The sequence below is a fragment of the Oncorhynchus gorbuscha genome, linkage group LG09, assembly GCF_021184085.1.
Source record: "Oncorhynchus gorbuscha isolate QuinsamMale2020 ecotype Even-year linkage group LG09, OgorEven_v1.0, whole genome shotgun sequence".
Taxonomy (NCBI): Eukaryota; Metazoa; Chordata; class Actinopteri; order Salmoniformes; family Salmonidae; genus Oncorhynchus; species Oncorhynchus gorbuscha.
The window spans coordinates 38,858,020-38,877,566 of record NC_060181.1 but is presented as its reverse complement, the minus strand read 5'-3'; the positions used below and the strand labels follow the sequence as shown (position 1 = coordinate 38,877,566).

The window sequence follows — 19,547 nt, the reverse complement described above, 5'->3', positions numbered from 1 at the left end:
TCTGTCTGTTTGTTTGTGAAAGAGTGTGTGTGTGTGTGTGTGTGTGTGTGTGTGTGTGTGTGTGTGTGTGTGTGTGTGTGTGTGTGTGTGTGTGTGTGTGTGTGTGTGTGTGTGTGTGTGTGTGTGTGTGTGTGTGTGTGTGTCCTGAACCTCTTCAGGGCTTGTGGGATAGGTCAAGTCCTCCCATCAGATCCAAGTGAAAGAGAGAGAGAGAAGGTTGAAAGCCAAACTGGGCAACTTGAACACACCACCTGGTTGGAGAAGGGTTCTGATGGGAGGGGAGAGAAGAGGTAGAAAATGGTGAATGGGAGAAGAAGTGATGAGGAGGGCAAGAAGTTGATGAGGACATACATATTGAAATAGTAATGGCATCTTCTTGTAGGCACCAACTCCGCCACGGTTTGGTAGACAAAGCCTATGTGGGAAGGAATGGCATTTTTGGAAAAAGCCGAAAGTAAGTTCTGTGTTAAAACACAGGCTTAGGAGATCCTATACATTTGTTCTGTGAGATCATTTTCATCAGCTGAAGTCACTTTTTGTGATTTTTAAAGCATGAAATTCAGTGACACTCTTCCTGCGTAGCCAGCGCCAACTTCCTCTCCTCTGAGCGTGACAACCTTGTACACTGCCAGCGTTGAAATTCCATGCTGCAGTGATAAAGTTGACCACATCTGAGGGTTTTAGGGCGGTGTGAACGTGACGTTCTTTCCCAGTACTGCAAACACAGGGCCAGCTGGCAGTACTCGCTCTCCATTGCAGCATCCTGAGAGAAACCAGTTTTACTGTAGCATTCAAGTGTGTTATGGAGAACAACAAATAAACAATAAGCCTAAACTACACCATATGACCAAAAGTATGTGAACACCTGCTCGTCAGAACATCTCATTCCAAATGAATGGGCATTAATATAGAGTGAAATGGGAAAAAAAACAGGAGCTGGCGCACACCCAGAGAACTTATTTTGTGCGAAGGTGCTGACGATTAAACTATAAACTATCAAAACAAAGAGAGTCGCACACTTCATATATAAACTCCCAGTCATTTATTGGGTATTTACCAACGTTTCGGAATCACTGCGCCTTCTTCAAGGTCTTAATATGGAGTGGCAAGATAGATCAAATCCACCCAATACATGAAGAACGTTTGTTTTCTCAGCTCCCTTATTTAATACGACGGCTGTCATCAAAAGGACAAAGTGACCTCAAATGAAACAAATCTATCCAGGACGTCTGAAACCCTTCTAGTGACAGGGAAAAGGCCATGCTACTTGTCGATCTTACCAACTCTCAAGACTTGTATGGCTGTGTCAGTGCAGTGCCCAACATCCTGTGTGACAGACCAACAACGACAACTAGAGCTAGCAGAAACAGGTAACTTTGCGATTTGAAATCACTTCATGTTCGTGCGCACACAGGCACGGATATATGCAAAGACACCAGATTCAGAGGTTTGTATACAGTTTTTTATTCCAAATAACTTTGTGTTGCTATATATTTAACGTAAGAGGACTGTGACCCTCCTTCAGTACCCCACCCTTCAATAGTAATAATAATAATAACAATATAATCATAATAATATACAATTGTCCTCATTTTCTTATTATAAACTCTGTGGTTCGAGCCCTGAATTCTGATTGGCTGACAGCCGTGGTATATCAGACCATACATCATTGGGGCAGCAGGTAGCCTAGTGGTTAGAGCGTTGGGCTAGTAACCGAAAGGGTGCTAGATCGAATCCCCGAGCGGACAAGGTAAAAATCTGTTGTTCTGCACCTGAACCGGCAGTTAACCCACTGTTCCTAGGCCGTCATTGTAAATAATAATTTGTTCTTAACTGACCTGCCTAGTTAAATGAAGATAAAAAATATATGTATATTAAAATCATGGGTTTAACAAAACATTTATTTTTACTGCTCTAATTACATTGGTAACCAGTTCATGATCACAATAAGGCACCTCAGGGGTTGGTGGTATACGGCCAATATACCATGGCTCACGGCTGTATGCAGTCACTCCTCATTGCATCATGCGAAAGAACAGCCCTTAGCCGTGGTATATTGGCCATATACCATACCTCCTCGGGCCTTATTGCTTAAATAATCCATTTAGCACAAAAAAAGAAGCATAAAATATGACTAAATGCACTCTGACCCATCCTTTCCTCTGTACGTACGCACTCACACAACCTTATGTCCCCCATATGAATCATACAGAACACACATTAACACAGGTTTCCTCTTATCATTGGCCAGACAGGACTGTGCAATATGTTTCTCCTATCCTGCATCGTATAACTATATATGATCATCAGTTTGTCTCTCTTGTCATTCCTTTTTACCTTGCTCTTTATATCCAGTTTCTTAAATTCTGATCTGTTTGAAGGATTCACAACATGTCGTGCTGTTAAACTGTGTGGCTCTGTTTTTCTGTCATTGGATGGGGCTCCGATACACAAACTCCGTCGTTAAAACTCCGTGGCAAAACCGGCTTGTTGGAAAGCAGTGGAAAAGCGAAGTCACACACTGCTACTGTAACAAGCCAACATGGACTGTAATATTGAATCATTTGATCTGGGGCGTACTGTCAATATATGTTTCAGATGTTGACCTTTGAACTTTGTTCCCGGGCTTATGATTGGTTGGAAAGCGACCTCATTTGGTCATGATCTCCACATCGGCTTCTCAAGGATCTTTAATGACAAACCAAAAACATGAGTCAATAACTACACAGTGACCGAGAAACCAATGACGACCATACAAATATATAACGAAAGAAAGATAGAAAATAAATTAGGCGAGTTACACTCAGAGAAAGCCTCTTTTTTTCTTCATCGTCTGGTTTTACATGTCCCATAATTCCAAAGTTCAAGCTCTTGCAGCAGCTCTGGGGAAAAATATGCATCTTTTTGTGAGAACCAACTTCTCTAAGCGCAAGAGTTTCTGTGTACGTGTGTCCGTGTGTGAAGTCTCTATGGTCCCCTGAACCTCTCCAGTGATTGTGGGATAGGTCAAGTCCTCCCACCAGATCCAAGTGAAAGAGTGAGGGGTCAAAAGCCAAACCAGGCAGCTTGAACACGTCTATGCATACTGTGGAACGGGCACCACATGGTCTCTCAATGCACCGTAGGCAGCTAACGGTCGTGTGTGGTCAAAAGTCCATTTCCACTCCATAGACAGCCTGTGGCATAGCAGATCAAAGTGGAGACCATGGGTTGGTTTAACATGCCCGTCTCACGGGAGCTGTGGCAGAAGAGCATAGACTAGCGAGGGAGCAATGTGAAGGCCCCTCCTGAAGTCTCTCAGTGTCTGAATATACCATCTAGTCCATTTTGAACCAGTCTCCTGTTTTAGCACGACTCCTGGTTTAAGAGGACTGTGTTGACTGGGTTGGTATCTGGTGAATGAACCCTTCTCCACCCCCTCAAACGGATCAGAGTGGTTTGATTCTGCCGTGTCAATGCGCTACAAGCTCACAGCCCCCTCCGCTCCTCGTTCCTACGCGTTTCTCTGCAAATACCCTGACCTTTGACTTTTAACCCTCGACTATTATCACGTCTGACCCCTCCGTTCCTCAGTCTTGTTTCCCAAGCAGCAGGTCTGTGGTGGGCGTCTTGGCCGGGGGTAAGGGCCGCGGAGGGGGTGTGGGCTTAGGTTTGGGCCGCCTGGGGCTCACCGTGTCGCAGCCACCCCCATCGCTGTCGGTGGAGGAGGGAGGTGGGGGTGGCGGGAGGCGGGGCAGGGACAGAGAAGAGTGTGGGCCGAGGTGGGGCGGGATGCGTGAGAAGGACGATGCCGACCTCAGGTTCTGGATGCGCCGGCACTCCTGGCAGATCCGCACGTGGGCACAGCTCCGGGAGGGTGGCGCCGTGGCAGCAGCGGGCGGGGGAGGCGGCGGCGTAGTGTTGGCGCCCAGATGGTCCTCCAGGAGGCGCTGTGGCCCCGGGCCCATGTCTGAGGGCCCCCCTCCTACGGCCCCGCACGCTCCCCCTGCTGCTCCCCCTCCGCCTGTCAGGGGGCCCGAGCCACTGTAGAGCTTGCCGTTGCTGAGACGCATCTCGCGGACTAGGCGGATGGGTCTTGGGACACCCAGCTGGAGGCGGGTGGGGTGGCGCAGGACACCGCCAGTGCTGGCCAAGGGCCGGCGCCGCCGAGAGCGTGAGGTCTTCTTACAGGAGATGGCGTTGCGGAACTCGGTCAGCATCTCGTGACACACTGACATCTAGGAGAGAGAGAAGAGAATTGTTAGAGCGAGGGAAGACAGAGAGAGAGAGAGAGAGAGAGAGAGAGAGAGAGAGAGAGAGAGAGAGAGAGAGAGAGAGAGAGAGAGAGAGAGAGAGAGAAAACGACAGCGAGATGGAGAGGAGGGGATAGGGAGATGAATGTGAATGTGAGAGGGAGAGAAACAGATAGAGAGAACAAAAGAGAGAAAGAGCGAAAGAGCGAGAGAAATGGAGAGAAATCGTCTGAGGTTAACTAAACATGTTGCACTGTGCAAATGCAGTGTGACCTCTGGACAATGGAAATACGACTCATGAGTAGCTACCTCCAGTGACACTGACACATATTCAAAAGGATCTCAAATAGAGAATGAAGATAGAGATGGGGAGAGGGAGACAACTGAAACCGGAACCACAAAAACAAACAGAGCAGCAGGCGGAGAGAAAGCAGGAGCAAATGAAAGTCACAAACAGCATTTTAACCAGACGCCAATGAAATAAAATGACACAAAGGACTAGCAGGCGGAATAACAATGGCAAACACAGAGAGCGAGAGAGACAGAGGAGTGAGGGATAGAGGAGTGAGGGATAGAGGAGTGAGGGATAGAGGAGTGAGGGATAGAGGAGTGAGGGATAGAGGAGTGAGGGATAGAGGAGTGAGGGATAGAGAGCGAAAGAGAGGGGGAGAGAGTACTGAATCACAGACAGCCTAGAGAGCGGGGAAAAAGAGAAGAAAGGAAACGCAGACATCGACCATCACCGTCTGTTTGCTTGCAACCATGTACACATCAACACGACGGCACCAAAGCACAACACTCACTGCACTGCACACCGGGAGGTGTGTTGCCATAGTAACCTACTGGAGGGTGTTTGTGGTTTTGGCCGGGGCAGCAGTGAGGGCGTACCTCGTCTGTCTCTGCCGAGCGGCGGGTGGACCAGACAAACTCCATGATGGCCACGAACACGGCGATGATGAGGCCGCAGATCAACACCACGAAGATGCCCCCGATGTTCTCCATGCCCAGACCTGGTGAGGAAACGATGCAGGCAGTTCTAACACACGGATAGAGGGGTAGTGGTAGAGCTGTGTGTTGACCCATACACTGGCACACACATATGGGAAACATAGGCCGTAACAGGATCATCAGAGCCCTCTAATACTCTCTATACAAAGCCTGAGGGGGAGGAAAGCTTGATGAACATTGTAGCATAATGTCCCCACAGAGAGTGTGGTGTGTGTATGTGTGTGTGTGTCTGTGTGCAATTCAACAAGTCTGCACTCATTGACTTAATAAGCTCGTATCACTGTGCCCGCATCCCAAATTGTTCCCTATTCACTATATAGTGCACTACTTTCGACACATAGTCCTCTGGTTGAAAGTAGTGCACTATATAGGGATTAGGGCACCATTTGGGACCTTTTCTATGTCTTAGTGTGGGCTGCCTAAGGTGCAACACACAAACAACATCTAGCGTCCTCTGTCTTCTTCTGTATCGTCCAGTCTGTTGCTTGTAGCTATCTAAGCATTTTGAATGAGAGAAGGGGTAGCAGATGTCAAAATTAAACAGAAGCTGAAATGAAAATAAGAAATATTTTAGAAAAGGGGAAATGTCTACCACACAGGCAAGGAAAATACACTGCTCAAAAAAATAAAGGGAACACTTAAACAGTCAATCACAAGTCAATCACACCTCTGTGAAATCAAACTGTCCACTTAGGAAGCAACACTGATTGACAATACATTTCACATGCTGTGCAAATGGAATAGACAACAGGTGGAAATTATAGGCATTTAGCAAGACACCCCCAATAGAGGAGTGGTTCTGCAGGTGGGGACCACAGACCACTTCTCAGTTCCTATGCTTCCTGGCTGATGTTTTGGTCACTTTTGAATGCTGGCGGTGCTTTCACTCTAGTGGTAGCATGAGACGGAGTCTACAACCCACACAAGTGGCTCAGGTAGTGCAGCTCATCCAGGATGGAACATCAAGGCGAGCTGTGGCAAGAAGGTTTGCTGTGTCTGTCAGCGTAGTGTCCAGAGCATGGAGGCGCTACCAGGAGACAGGCCAGTACATCAGGAGATGTGGAGGAGGCCAACAACCCAGCAGCAGGACCGCTACCTCCGCCTTTGTGCAAGGAGGAGCAGGAGGAGCACTGCCAGAGCCCTGCAAAATTACCTCCAGCGGGCCACAAATGTGGATGTGTCTGCTCAAATGGTCAGAAACAGACTCCATGAGGGTGGTATGAGGGCCCGACATCCACAGGTGGGGGTTGTGCTTACAGCCCAACACCATGCAGGACATTTGGCATTTGCCAGAGAACACCAAGATTGGCAAATTCACTACTGGCGCCCTGTGCTCTTCACAGATGAAAGCAGGTTCACACTGAGCACATGTGACAGACGTGACAGTCTGGAGACGCTGTGGAGAACGTTCGGCTGCCTGCAACATCCTCCAGCATGACCGGTTTGGAGGTGGGTCAGTCATGGTGTGGGGTGGCATTTCTTTGGGGGGGCGCACAGCCCTCCATGTGCTCGCCAGAAGTAGCCTGACTGCCATTAGGTACCGAGATGAGATCCTCAGACCCCTTGTGAGACCATATGCTGGTGTGGTTGGCCCTGGGTTCCTCCTAATGCAAGACAATGCTAGACCTCATGTGGCTGGAGTGTGTCAGCAGTTCCTGCAAGAGGAAGGTATTGATGCTATGGACTGGCCCGCCCGTTCCCCAGACCTGAATCCAATTGAGCACATCTGGGACATCATGTCTCGCTCCATCCACCAACGCCACGTTGCACCACAGACTGTTCAGGAGTTGGCGGATGCTTTAGTCCAGGTCTGGGAGGAGATCCCTCAGGAGACCATCTGCCACCTCCTCAGGAGCATGCCCAGGCGTTGTAGGGAGGTCATACAGGCACGTGGGAGGCCACACACACTACTGAGCCTCATATTGACTTGTTTTAAGGACATTACATCAAAGTTGGATCAGCCTGTAGTGTGGTTCACCACTTTAATTTTGAGTGTGACTCCAAATCCAGACCTCCATGGGTTGATACATTTGATTTCCATTGATAATTTTTGTGTGATTTTGTTGTCAGCACATTCAACTATGTAAAGAAAAAAGTATTTAATAAGAATATTTCATTCATTCAGATCTACGATGTGTTATTTTAGTGTTCCCTTTATTTTTTTGAGCAGTGTATGTTCACACACAAACAACCAACACACACACACACATTTCCCCCTGGTAAAATTGTCACGACTTCCGCCGAAGTCGGTCCCTCTCCTTGTTCGGACGTCACCGACCTTCTAGCCATCACTGATCCATTTTTCATTTTCCATTGGTTTTGTCTTGTCTTCCATCACACCTGGTTCCAATCCCATCAATTCCATGTTGTGTATTTAACCCTCTGTTTCCCCTCATGTCCTTGTCGGTGATTGTTTGTTGTATGTATTGGTGCTATTATGTTCTGGTGTGCGACGGGTTTTGTACCCACTTTCATTATTTTTGTATATGTTGGTTTTCGGATTTTGTCAGCACTTATTAAACGACTCCGTTTATACCAAGTTCATTCTCCTGCACCTGACCTCCCTGCCACCAGCACACACCCATTACAAAAATGCGCTAATCATAGCAGTAATTAAATAAATCTTCCAAATGTGGTTTGTTCTTAATGCTGGAACCCTTCATGGTGAATTTGCCAAGTCTGTTTGCAATATTACAACAACCAAGAAGTTACTGCAAACCACGAACACGTTTGTTTTGTCTCAGACATCATTGCATGTCCGATAGAGCAGGCGAATATGTACTGCGAATGATTTTTTTCTCCACGTTGCGCTAGACTCTTCACCTGGCGCCGTTTCCCCCCTACTGCAGATTCCATCTTTAAAAGTTGAGGCAAAATAAACCCGACATATTCACACAACACACAATCACAATTAGATCAAGTACACGCATATCGCAAGCAAATGTAATTTCCAGCTGTGAGACATTGTGATGGGAATAGAATGGGCTACGTTTACCAATCCACTCGTGTCCACTCTTCTGTGACACCAAAAAAACATTGACTTTATAAGTCTCTAAGAAACAAGTGCTTAATACTACTTGTGGAAATGTTCTCATTGTCTTGTGTACAGATTGTATTTTGTGCATTAGTAGTGTGCATTAGTAGTGTGCATTAGTAGTGTGCAATTCTAATGTGACTTCATAGCAGCTGGTTTGGAACAAATGAACATTATCTCAGCAATAAGTATAGATTCTAATGGCAAAGTTCAAATGACGGTTGCTGGGAGTGCTGGGAGCTTGTTAAAAATGGGAGTGCTGGGGGCTCGTTAAAAATGGGAGTGCTGGGAGCTCGTTAAAAATGGGAGTGCTGGGAGCCAGTAAAAAATGGGAGTGCTGGGAGCTTGTTAAAAATGGGAGTGCTGGGAGCTCGTTAAAAATGGGAGTGCTGGGCGCTCGTTAAAAATGGGAGTGCTGGGAGCTTGTTAAAAATGGGAGTGCTGGGAGCTCGTTAAAAATGGGAGTGCTGGGAGCTTGTTAAAAATGGGAGTGCTGGGAGCATGTTAAAAATGGGAGTGCTGGGAGCTCGTTAAAAATGGGAGTGCTGGGAGCTTGTTAAAAATGGGAGTGCTGGGAGCTTGTTAAAAATGGGAGTGCTGGGAGCTTGATAAAAATGGGAGTGCTGGGAGCTTGTTAAAAATGGAGTGCTGGGCGCTTGTTAAAAATGGGAGTGCTGGGAGCTTGTTAAAAATGGGAGTGCTGGGAGCTTGTTAAAAATGGGAGTGCTGGGAGCTTGTTAAAAATGGGAGTGCTGGGAGCTTGTTAAAAATGGGAGTGCTGGGAGCTCGTTAAAATGGGAGTGCTGGGAGCTCATTAAAAATGGGAGTGCTGGGCGCTCGTTAAAAATGGGAGTGCTGGGAGCTTGTTAAAAATGGGTGGGAGCTCGTTAAAAATGGGAGCGCTGGGCGCTCGTTAAAATGATGAATGCGGGTGTCCGTATAAGCGTTTCAGAGCACCTCCAAGACTAAGACCTGACGGAGATCCACTCTGGACGGAAATGTTGTGTATTTACTAGCCTCATTCAAGGTATATGCTGGGTTGTGAGGGTGTGTGAGGGTTAGTGTCCTACCGAGTGTTTCATTGGAGACCACTAATCGTATTATGTATCAAGCGTCTCAGAGTAGGAGTGCTGATCTAGGATCAGGTTCTCCCTGTCCACGTAATCTTATTGATTATGATCAAAAAAGAAAAACTGATCCTAGATGAGAAGTCATAGGGCCCCCTTAATACATAGGGCCCCTGATCATTAGCGCTGGTACTTTGACAGGTCTCCCTTTGCGATAAAAAAAAAGTATTCTGACCTCAATGGGACTGGTTAAATAAAGGTTAAATCAAATAAAAACTACTGGCACAGGTGGTGCTGTACCCACCCTTGGCTCGGTGGTCCTCCTCCTTAGGGCACTGCCCCCCCTCCCACCACCTCCTCTTCAGGATCTCCAGTCTGTTGTTCTCTGCCAGCTGCAACACCCCCAGAGTGATCTCCTCTTTAAACGGTGAGCCTGGGGAAGAGGTGGAGAGAGGTAGAGGGTGGGAGGGAGAGAGGATGGGAGGGAGAGAGAGAGTTACAGAGAGAGGGAGAGAGAGAAACAGACAGACAAGGTAGAAGGAGAGAAAGAGAGAGAGAACAATATTACTGTATTGTTAATAGTATTTACTATACATTGTGTATCGTCATGACCCCTTATTGATTTAACTTCCTGTGTCCTTGCTTGGCAATAAAAAATAGTGACTTATCGTGCCAATAAAGTTCATTGAATTGAAGCGAATCAAGACGGAACGAGGAAGCAAGACAGGATTGGGAGTAAAGAGGGCTTAACTAAGTAGAGAACAGGGTGATGGAGAAAGAAAGAGAGGGAGAGGGTGAGTGAGTGAGAGAGCGAGAGAGAGAGAGAGAAACATGTATAATTGGAACTCTGCACTACATGTGAGCCAACTGTAACCTTAGAAGTTGACATCCATGCTGTTGTGTCAACGCAACAAATACCAATTATACATACAAGTAAGAGGTTGTAAGGTGGGCCAGCCAGACATACTGTTAATATACAGTAATAGGCTGGTTAGCTGGGGTGGAACCTGGGTAAATCACTCTGGGAACTTCACAGATGGATCTCCGCTAACAAAGCTAACTAAAATGTTAAATGTCAAAATGTTCCCTCTGAGATTTTGACTTTGGGACCTCTGTTCCCAAGCGTTCCACCCCAGTTCCACCCCCGGCTAATATGGAAGGTGAAAGAGCTCACACATAGCTGGAGTAAAGACATATATATACATTTAAAAAAAACAAGGATCCAAGTCTGTCCTTGAGTCTTTCGTTGAGAACCACCTGCTTGTGTAATATCAAGGCTGCAGAGTCAAAAGCAACTGTAGCTATGGCGACTGGCTTAAAAAAAAGGTTGATGATAAGATGTGTGTTATTTCTGACCTTTGGGCTGGAGGGCAACTTAAAGGCATGTTGATGAAAGAAAGAGGAAAAATGTTATCCTTGGTAAGTCCTTGAGGGAAATCGAATAGCTCTGAGGCCTACTTTGATGTTTGGAAATTCTGGGAATTCTTGGGGGGGAGGGATGCTTTTCTATGGAATGGAATTGTTTGATGATAGATCCGAGGGCTTAACAGATGAAAGAGATGGCAGATATGATGGGAGGCTAAAACAGAGTGACCTATATGGTCATTTGCCCCAAGGCTGTGATATGTAGCCAGGAATCAATCTGAACCATGTGGGTTTGATATTAAAGTGGGCCTCCAGCAAGAACATGTAAGGTTACATTTATTTTGATCATCAAAATGAAATGAGACAGCGAGGGGGAGGGTGATAACGTCAAGGTGTAATAACATGGTAAATTAGATGGAATTACATCAAATAAGAAGAGAGCTCCTGGTGGTTAGGGTCTAAAACCGTAGCCCCTTCTATCTGGGTGAAGTACTCTCTCTCTCCCAGATCTACCCCCCCCTCCACTCACCCAGGGGCATGCCAATGCCGTAGCCCTTGGTGTCGAGCAGACCTCCTATTTGGGTGAGATTACAGTTGAGGCGGCGGTGGTACTCGTTCATGGTGCTCTCCAGCAGGAAGGCGTATTTAGAGTTGACCACGCGGGCGATGCCTTCTTCTGTGCTCTTCACAAATACACTGGGCTGCTTGGAGTGCATGTAGTTCCACATGCGCTGGTACGTCTGGTAGCGCGAGTTCTGTTTAAAGGTGTGTTGAAGGTTGTCATGGCAGGAAAAGAAAGGGGAAAGTGCTAACTTTTTGTGATACATTGTGTCTCAAACACACGTACCCCCACCAAATACACAGGAACCCCCACCAAATACACAGGATCACCTATAAAATACACAGGAACCCCCATCAAATAATACACAGGAACCCCCATCAAATACACAGGAACCCCCATCAAATACACAGGACCCCCCATCAAATACACAGGAACCCCCATCAAATACACAGGACCCCCATCAATTACACAGGAACCCCCATCAAATACACAGGACCCCCATCAAATACACAGGAACCCCCATCAAATAATACACAGGAACCCCCATCAAATACACAGGAACCCCCATCAAATACACAGGAACCCCCATCAAATACACAGGAACCCCTATCAAATACACAGGACCCCCCATCAAATACACAGGACCCCCATCAATTACACAGGAACCCCCCATCAATTACACCTGGGGCTCCCACACACACACAATCCATACCATGAAGAAGGTCATGGTGGAGCCTCCTTGGATGGTACCATACTGGATGTTGGTCTGGTCAGCCAGGTCGTCAGGAGACTCGATAGGCACCTCCATCCTCTGAACTGTAAGGAAAGCTGCCAGGTTGGCCGTGTAGGAGGAGATGATGATTAGAGTGAACGCCCACCTGGGGGGAGGGACAGAGGACAGGCATATTATCACAAGTTACGCTATGGCAAAGTTAAGCCTACTCCTGGGCTCAGTTGTTAGTCCAGAAAAGTGTTGCAGAATTACGGTAGCTTTCCCAAAATGTGCAGATTTTCGAGAAATCACGGTTGCATTTCCTGCTTATTCACTCCTAATTCCTGACTGATTCTTGAAATCTTACACCCAGGATTTCTGGAAAACCTGGGTAATTTGGGTAAATTAGCAGAATTTTGCAACCCTAGTCCAGAAACTGGCTTCATATGTGTCCAGTCCACCACCGCATTATATTACACCTTAAAGTGTTGCTCTTGTTCTGAACCTTTGTAAAGGTCAAATGTCCAATTGTTGAAATCTTTCCATTCACAGAGTGCTGTCAACAGTTACAGTTGTACTGATCTAATGGAACGTTTGTTGATTGTCTGAGCATCTACATAATTATCAAAAAAACTACTACTTTATCCTTTAGGTTGAACACCGTTTTATTCTGAACAGTGCATTGCAGTATCAAGACAATTCAGAGTTAATGGAGCTAACTAAAGTGAGTGGTGAGGTTTGGTGAAGTACACTCTTAGAAAGAAATATGCTATCTATACCCTAAAATGGTTCTTCGACTGTCCCCATAGGAGAACACTTTGAAGAACCCTTTTTGGTTCCAGGTAGAAATTGTTTGGTTCCAGATAGAACTCTTCTGGGTTCCATGTAGAACCCTTTCCACAGAGGGTTTTTACATGGAACCCAAAAGGTCTCTCCTTTGGGGACAGCCGAATAACCCTTTTGGAACCATTTTTTCTAAGAGTGTACTTCAGTGAAAAGCCATTGTTTGGAGGATTTATTGGTACAATTAGGTTATAACAACAAGGTCATTACCAATGGGAGATAATGTCTAGATGCATTTTACAGTGTAGATCTAGTGTATAAATTGCCTGGCTGGGCTGATGAGACAGTGGATTCCGCAGTCAGATGGAACAGAGTAAATAGGAATTTTAACATCATAGATTTAGCCGGTGGTAACTTGTGGAATAGACACCGGCTGGAATGCAGTTTTAACCAATCAGCATCCAGGATTAGACCCACCCGTTGTATAATGCGGTATAATATAATTCCCATTAGTATATGACTGCCATCTGGTTGATCTGATGAACAGTAGCTTTGGGAGAAGAGTAAAGTGGAGGAGGAAGTAATACAGAGGTTGATACTGTAGCTAGCCACGCACGCGCACCCGCACCCACCCACACACCCCCTCCAACCTCCCTCCCACACAACCCATACACACTCACCAGACCCCGGAGACGCAGCGTGTGGACAGGGCGCGGGGCATAATCTCAGAGCCCTGCTGCATGAAGCCTCCCACGGGGAACCACAGGCTGTTGCCCAGGGTGTACTGGTTCTCCAGCATGTCCTTGCGCCCCATCAGACACGGGTGAGGGTTGTACCACTCATAGGGACTCAACCTGGGAGGTGGACAGAGAGAAAGGTGGACTATTTAGTCTTTAACATAGGATTTATACATAATAGCATCATGTCTAAATGAGTGAAAAAGGATCCCCAAAATTGCATTTCATAACCTCTCTATTAGATCAGTAGATGAGGGAAAGGAGATTTAGAGCCACATTAGATATAAGATGCGACCTGGTCCCTGATCTGTTCGTGCTGCATAGCCACCAGTCTACTCTATCTAGAGCGTATGCAGGTTGAGGTGTCCCCCAGCCCAGTAGGTGGCGTAGTCAGTTACCTGGCGGCTAGGAAGAGCACACAGCTGACAGCCAGGTAGGCCAGCAGCATGAAGAGCCACACGGCTGGAGAGAACGGGTCCAGGAAGGAGAAATAACCTGGCTTCCGTCCCTGATTGGAGGATGAAGACAATGATGGTGTTAACGGAGATCAATACCAGATGGTGCAGTTCAGATTTCAAACACAAGGGGACAAAGTATTGGCATTGATTTCATTACAGACTGGGCAATGTGAGTACAGGACCATATCCACAATTGCACAACGTAGCAAAATGTTTTGCAAAAGAAGATGACAACAAGTGTTTCTTATTGGACAAGTGCAGGTAGTCTCTCACTGTTTCAGCCCGTTTTCTTCCATTTGGTGCCTAATGAATTCGACTCAGGACAGCTTGAGTAATTACATTGATAATGGTTTTCCTGCATGCTCTGTAAACCCTTGGGAGATGGAATATAGTAGAATACAGAGCTGGGTTTCCGTTAGCTGGTAATATCCGGCTTTTGGCCTATAAAAAAGTCTATAAGTTTTTAAAAAACATAGTAAAATGATCCTTTTTTAGCCTATTCATTGATGGACATACCAGTCGATGGAAATGCATTTGACTGGGCATGCTAATCTGTCTATAGGTTCATTTGCATACTTTTGTGAAATGAAATGTCATGTTTTGTCATTTATTATCATGTCTTGTCCCTGTGCTTCCCATTCTATTCGTTTCCCTCTGCTGGTCTTATTAGGTTCTTTCCCTCTTTCTATCCCTCTCTCTCCCCCTCCCTCTCTCACTCTCTCGCTCTCTCTTCTCTCTATCGTTCCGTTCCTGCTCCCAGCTGTTCCTATTCCCCTAATCATCATTTAGTCTTCCCACACCTGTACCCGATCCTTTTCCCCTGATTAGAGTCCCTATTTCACTCCTTGTTTCCCGTACCTGCCCTGTCGGATCCTCATTTATAATTCACCGTGCTGTGTCTAGGTTTTGCCCTGTCGTGTCGTGTTTCCCTCAGATGCTGCGTGGTGAGCAGGTGTCTGAGTCTGCTAGGTTCAAGTGCCTTCCCGAGGCAACCTGCAGTTCTCGATCAAGTCTCCAGTCTGTTCTCGTCTTTACGTGTAGTATTATGCTTTTTGTTTTGTAAAGTTTATTCTGGATTAAATACTCTGTTTTCGCCAAGTCGCTTTTGGGTCCTCATTCACCAGCATGACAGAAGGATCCGACCGAGGAATGGACCCAGCGACTACAGACGCTCGTAACACTGTCGTCGAGATCCAAGGAGCCATGCTCAGCAGGAATTGTCTGCTGCTCGCCATGCCGTGGAGAACCTGGCCGCTCAGGTTTCCGACCTCTCTGGACAGTTCCAGAGTCTTCGTCTCGTGCCACCTGTTACTTCCTGGCCTGCCGAGCCTCCAGAACCTAGGGTTAATAACCCACCTTGCTACTCCGGGCAGCCCACTGAGTGCCGCTCCTTTCTCACCCAGTGTGAGATTGTGTTCTCTCTCCAACCCAACACATACTCTAGAGAGAGAGCTCGGGTTGCTTACGTCATTTCACTCCTTACTGGCCGGGCCCGAGAGTGGGGCACAGCTATCTGGGAGGCAAGGGCTGATTGTTCTAACAATTACCAGAACTTTAAAGAGGAGATGATTCGGGTTTTTGACCGTTCAGTTTTTGGTGGGAAGGCTTCTAGGGTCCTGGCTTCCCTATGCCAAGGTGATCGATCCATAACGGATTACTCTATAGAGTTTCGTACTCTTGCTGCCTCTAGTGACTGGAACGAGCCGGCGCTGCTCTCGCTCGTTTTCTGGAGGGACTCCACACAGTGGTCAAAGATGAGATTCTCTCTCGGGAGGTTCCTTCCTGTGTGGACTCTTTGATTGCTCTCGCCATCCGCATAGAACGACGGGTAGATCTTCGTCACCAGGCTCGTGGAAGAGAGCTCGCATCAACGGTGTTTCCCTGCTCCGCATCGCAACCATCTCCCTCCTCTGGCTCTGAGACTGAGCCCATGCAGCTGGGAGGGATTCGCATCTCGACTAAGGAGAGGGAACGGAGGATCACCAACCGCCTGTGCCTCTATTGCGGATTTGATGGACATTTTGTTAATTCATGTCCAGTAAGAGGCCAGAGCCCATCAGTAAGCGGAGGGCTACTGGTGAGCGCTACTACTCAGGTCTCTTCATCTAGATCTTGTACTACTATGTCGGTCCATCTACGCTGGACCGGTTCGGGTGCTACATGCAGTGCCTTGATTGACTCTGGGGCTGAGGGTTGTTTCATGGACGAAGCATGGGTTCGGAAACATAACATTCCTTTCAGACAGTTAGACAAGCCTACGCCCATGTTTGCCTTAGATGGTAGTCATCTTCCCAGTATCAAATTTGAGACACTACCTTTAACTCTCACAGTATCTGGTAACCACAGTGAGACTATTTCTTTTTTGATTTTTCATTCACCTTTCACACCTGTTGTTTTGGGTCATCCCTGGCTAGTATGTCATAATCCTTCTATTAATTGGTCTTGTAATTCTATCCTATCCTGGAACGTATCTTGTCATGTGAAGTGCTTAATGTCTGCCATCCCTCCCATTTCTTCTGTCCCCACTTCTCAGGAGGAACCTGGCGATTTGACAGGAGTGCCGGAGGAATATCATGATCTGCGCACGGTCTTCAGTCGGTCCCGAGCCAACTCCCTTCCTCCTCACCGGTCGTATGATTGTAGTATTGATCTCCTTCCGGGGACCACTCCTCCTCGGGGTAGACTATACTCTCTGTCGGCTCCCGAACGTAAGGCTCTCGAGGATTATTTATCTGTGTCTCTTGACGCCGGTACCATAGTGCCTTCTTCCTCTCCGGCCGGGGCGGGGTTCTTTTTGTTAAGAAGAAGGACGGTACTCTGCGCCCCTGCGTGGATTATCGAGGGCTGAATGACATAACGGTTAAGAATCGTTATCCGCTTCCCCTTATGTCATCAGCCTTCGAGATTCTGCAGGGAGCCAGGTGCTTTACTAAGTTGGACCTTCGTAACGCTTACCATCTCGTGCGCATCAGAGAGGGGGACGAGTGGAAAACGGCGTTTAACACTCCGTTAGGGCATTTTGAGTACCGGGTTCTGCCGTTTGGTCTCGCCAATGCGCCAGCTGTTTTTCAGGCATTAGTTAATGATGTTCTGAGAGACATGCTGAACATCTTTGTTTTTGTCTATCTTGACGATATCCTGATTTTTTCACCGTCACTCGAGATTCATGTTCAGCACGTTCGACGTGTTCTACAGCGCCTTTTAGAGAATTGTCTCTACGTAAAGGCTGAGAAGTGTTCTTTTCATGTCTCCTCCGTTACTTTTCTCGGTTCCGTTATTTCCGCTGAAGGCATTCAGATGGATTCCGCTAAGGTCCAAGCTGTCAGTGATTGGCCCGTTCCAAGGTCACGTGTCGAGTTGCAGCGCTTTTAGGTTTCGCTAATTTCTATCGGCGTTTCATTCGTAATTTCGGTCAAGTTGCTGCCCCTCTCACAGCTCTTACTTCTGTCAAGACGTGTTTTAAGTGGTCCGGTTCCGCCCAGGAGCTTTTGATCTTCTAAAAGAACGTTTTACGTCCGCTCCTATCCTCGTTACTCCTGACGTCACTAGACAATTCATTGTCGAGGTTGACCTTCAGAGGTAGGCGTGGGAGCCATTCTATCCCAGCGCTTCCAGTCTGACGATAAGGTTCATCCTTGCGCTTATTTTTCTCATCGCCTGTCGCCATCTGAGCGCAACTATGATGTGGGTAACCGTGAACTGCTCGCCATCCGCTTAGCCCTAGGCGAATGGCGACAGTGGTTGGAGGGGGCGACCGTTCCTTTTGTCGTTTGGACAGACCATAAGAACCTTGAGTACATCCGTTCTGCCAAACGACTTAATGCCCGTCAAGCTCGTTGGGCGTTGTTTTTCGCTCGTTTCGAGTTTGTGATTTCTTACCGTCCGGGTAGCAAGAACACCAAGCCTGATGCCTTATCCCGTCTGTTTAGTTCTTCTGTGGCTTCTACTGATCCCGGGGATTCTTCCTTATGGGCGTGTTGTCGGGTTGACAGTCTGGGGAATTGAAAGACAGGTTAAGCAAGCACTCACGCACACTGCGTCGCCGCGCGCTTGTCCTAGTAACCTCCTTTTCGTTCCTGTTTCCACTCGTCTGGCTGTTCTTCAGTGGGCTCACTCTGCCAAGTTAGCTGGTCATCCCGGTGTTCGAGGCACTCTTGCGTCTATTCGCCAGCGATTTTGGTGGCCGACTCAGGAGCGTGACACGCGCCGTTTCGTGGCTGCTTGTTCGGACTGCGCGCAGACTAAGTCGGGTAACTCTCCTCCTGCCGGTCGTCTCAGACCGCTCCCCATTCCTTCTCGACCATGGTCTCACATCGCCCTAGACTTCATTACCGGTCTGCCTTTGTCTGCGGGGAAGACTGTGATTCTTACGGTTGTCGATAGGTTCTCTAAGGCGGCACATTTCATTCCCCTCGCTAAACTTCCTTCCGCTAAGGAGACGGCACAAATCATTATCGAGAATGTGTTCAGAATTCATGGCCTCCCGTTAGACGCCGTTTCAGACAGAGGCCCGCAATTCACGTCACAATTTTGGAGGGAGTTCTGTCGTTTGATTGGTGCGTCCGTCAGTCTCTCTTCCGGGTTTCATCCCCAGTCTAACGGTCAAGCAGAGAGGGCCAATCAGACGATTGGTCGCATACTACGCAGCCTTTCTTTCAGAAACCCTGCGTCTTGGGCAGAACAGCTCCCCTGGGCAGAATACGCTCACAACTCGCTTCCTTCGTCTGCTACCGGGTTATCTCCGTTTCAGAGTAGTCTGGGTTACCAGCCTCCTCTATTCTCTTCCCAGCTTGCCGAGTCCAGCGTTCCCTCCGCTCAGCGTTTGTCCAACGTTGTGAGCGCACCTGGAGGAGGGTGAGGTCTGCACTTTGCCGCTACAGGGCACAGACTGTGAGAGCCGCCAATAAACGCAGGATTAAGAGTCCTAGGTATTGTTGCGGCCAGAGAGTGTGGCTTTCCACTCGCAACCTTCCTCTTACGACAGCTTCTCGTAAGTTGACTCCGCGGTTCATTGGTCCGTTCCGTGTCTCCCAGGTCGTCAATCCTGTCGCTGTGCGACTGCTTCTTCCGCGACATCTTCGTCGCGTCCATCCTGTCTTCCATGTCTCCTGTGTTAAGCCCTTTCTTCGCACCCCGTTCGTCTTCCCTCCCCCCTCCCGTCCTTGTCGAGAGCGCACCTATTTACAAGGTACATAAGATCATGGACATGCGTTCTCGGGGACGGGGTCACCAATACTTAGTGGATTGGGAGGGTTACGGTCCTGAGGAGAGGAGTTGGGTTCCGTCTCGGGACGTGCTGGACCGTTCACTCATTGATGATTTCCTCCGTTGCCGCCAGGATTCCTCCTCGAGTGCGCCAGGAGGCGCTCGGTGAGTGGGGGGGTACTGTCATGTTTTGTCATTTATTATCATGTCTTGTCCCTGTGCTTCCCATTCTATTTGTTTCCCTCTGCTGGTCTTATTAGGTTCTTTCCCTCTTTCTATCCCTCTCTCTCCCCCTCCCTCTCTCACTCTCTCGCTCTCTCTTCTCTCTATCGTTCCGTTCCTGCTCCCAGCTGTTCCTATTCCCCTAATCATCATTTAGTCTTC

At 47.7% G+C, this 19,547-nt stretch overlaps 1 protein-coding gene across 3 annotated transcripts in view; it reads right to left on the bottom strand.

Annotated features, from left to right (window-relative positions):
- Positions 1–1,874: 1,874 nt before the first annotated feature.
- Positions 1,875–19,547, bottom strand: part of LOC124043557 (glutamate receptor ionotropic, kainate 5-like) — a 99,946-nt gene continuing 82,273 nt past the window's right edge. For 2 of the 3 annotated variants that reach the window (XM_046362261.1, XM_046362263.1), the window contains 7 exons: positions 13,899–14,008; positions 13,444–13,617; positions 11,981–12,146; positions 11,236–11,461; positions 9,646–9,774; positions 5,076–5,242; positions 1,875–4,217 (listed from right to left, as the gene is read on the bottom strand). In XM_046362261.1, the coding sequence (XP_046218217.1) occupies positions 3,570–4,217; positions 5,076–5,242; positions 9,646–9,774; positions 11,236–11,461; positions 11,981–12,146; positions 13,444–13,617; positions 13,899–14,008 (1,620 nt within the window). In that variant the 3' untranslated portion in view covers positions 1,875–3,569. The remainder of the gene's footprint in view (positions 4,218–5,075; positions 5,243–9,645; positions 9,775–11,235; positions 11,462–11,980; positions 12,147–13,443; positions 13,618–13,898; positions 14,009–19,547) is intronic. The other variant, XM_046362264.1, reaches the window with a different exon arrangement.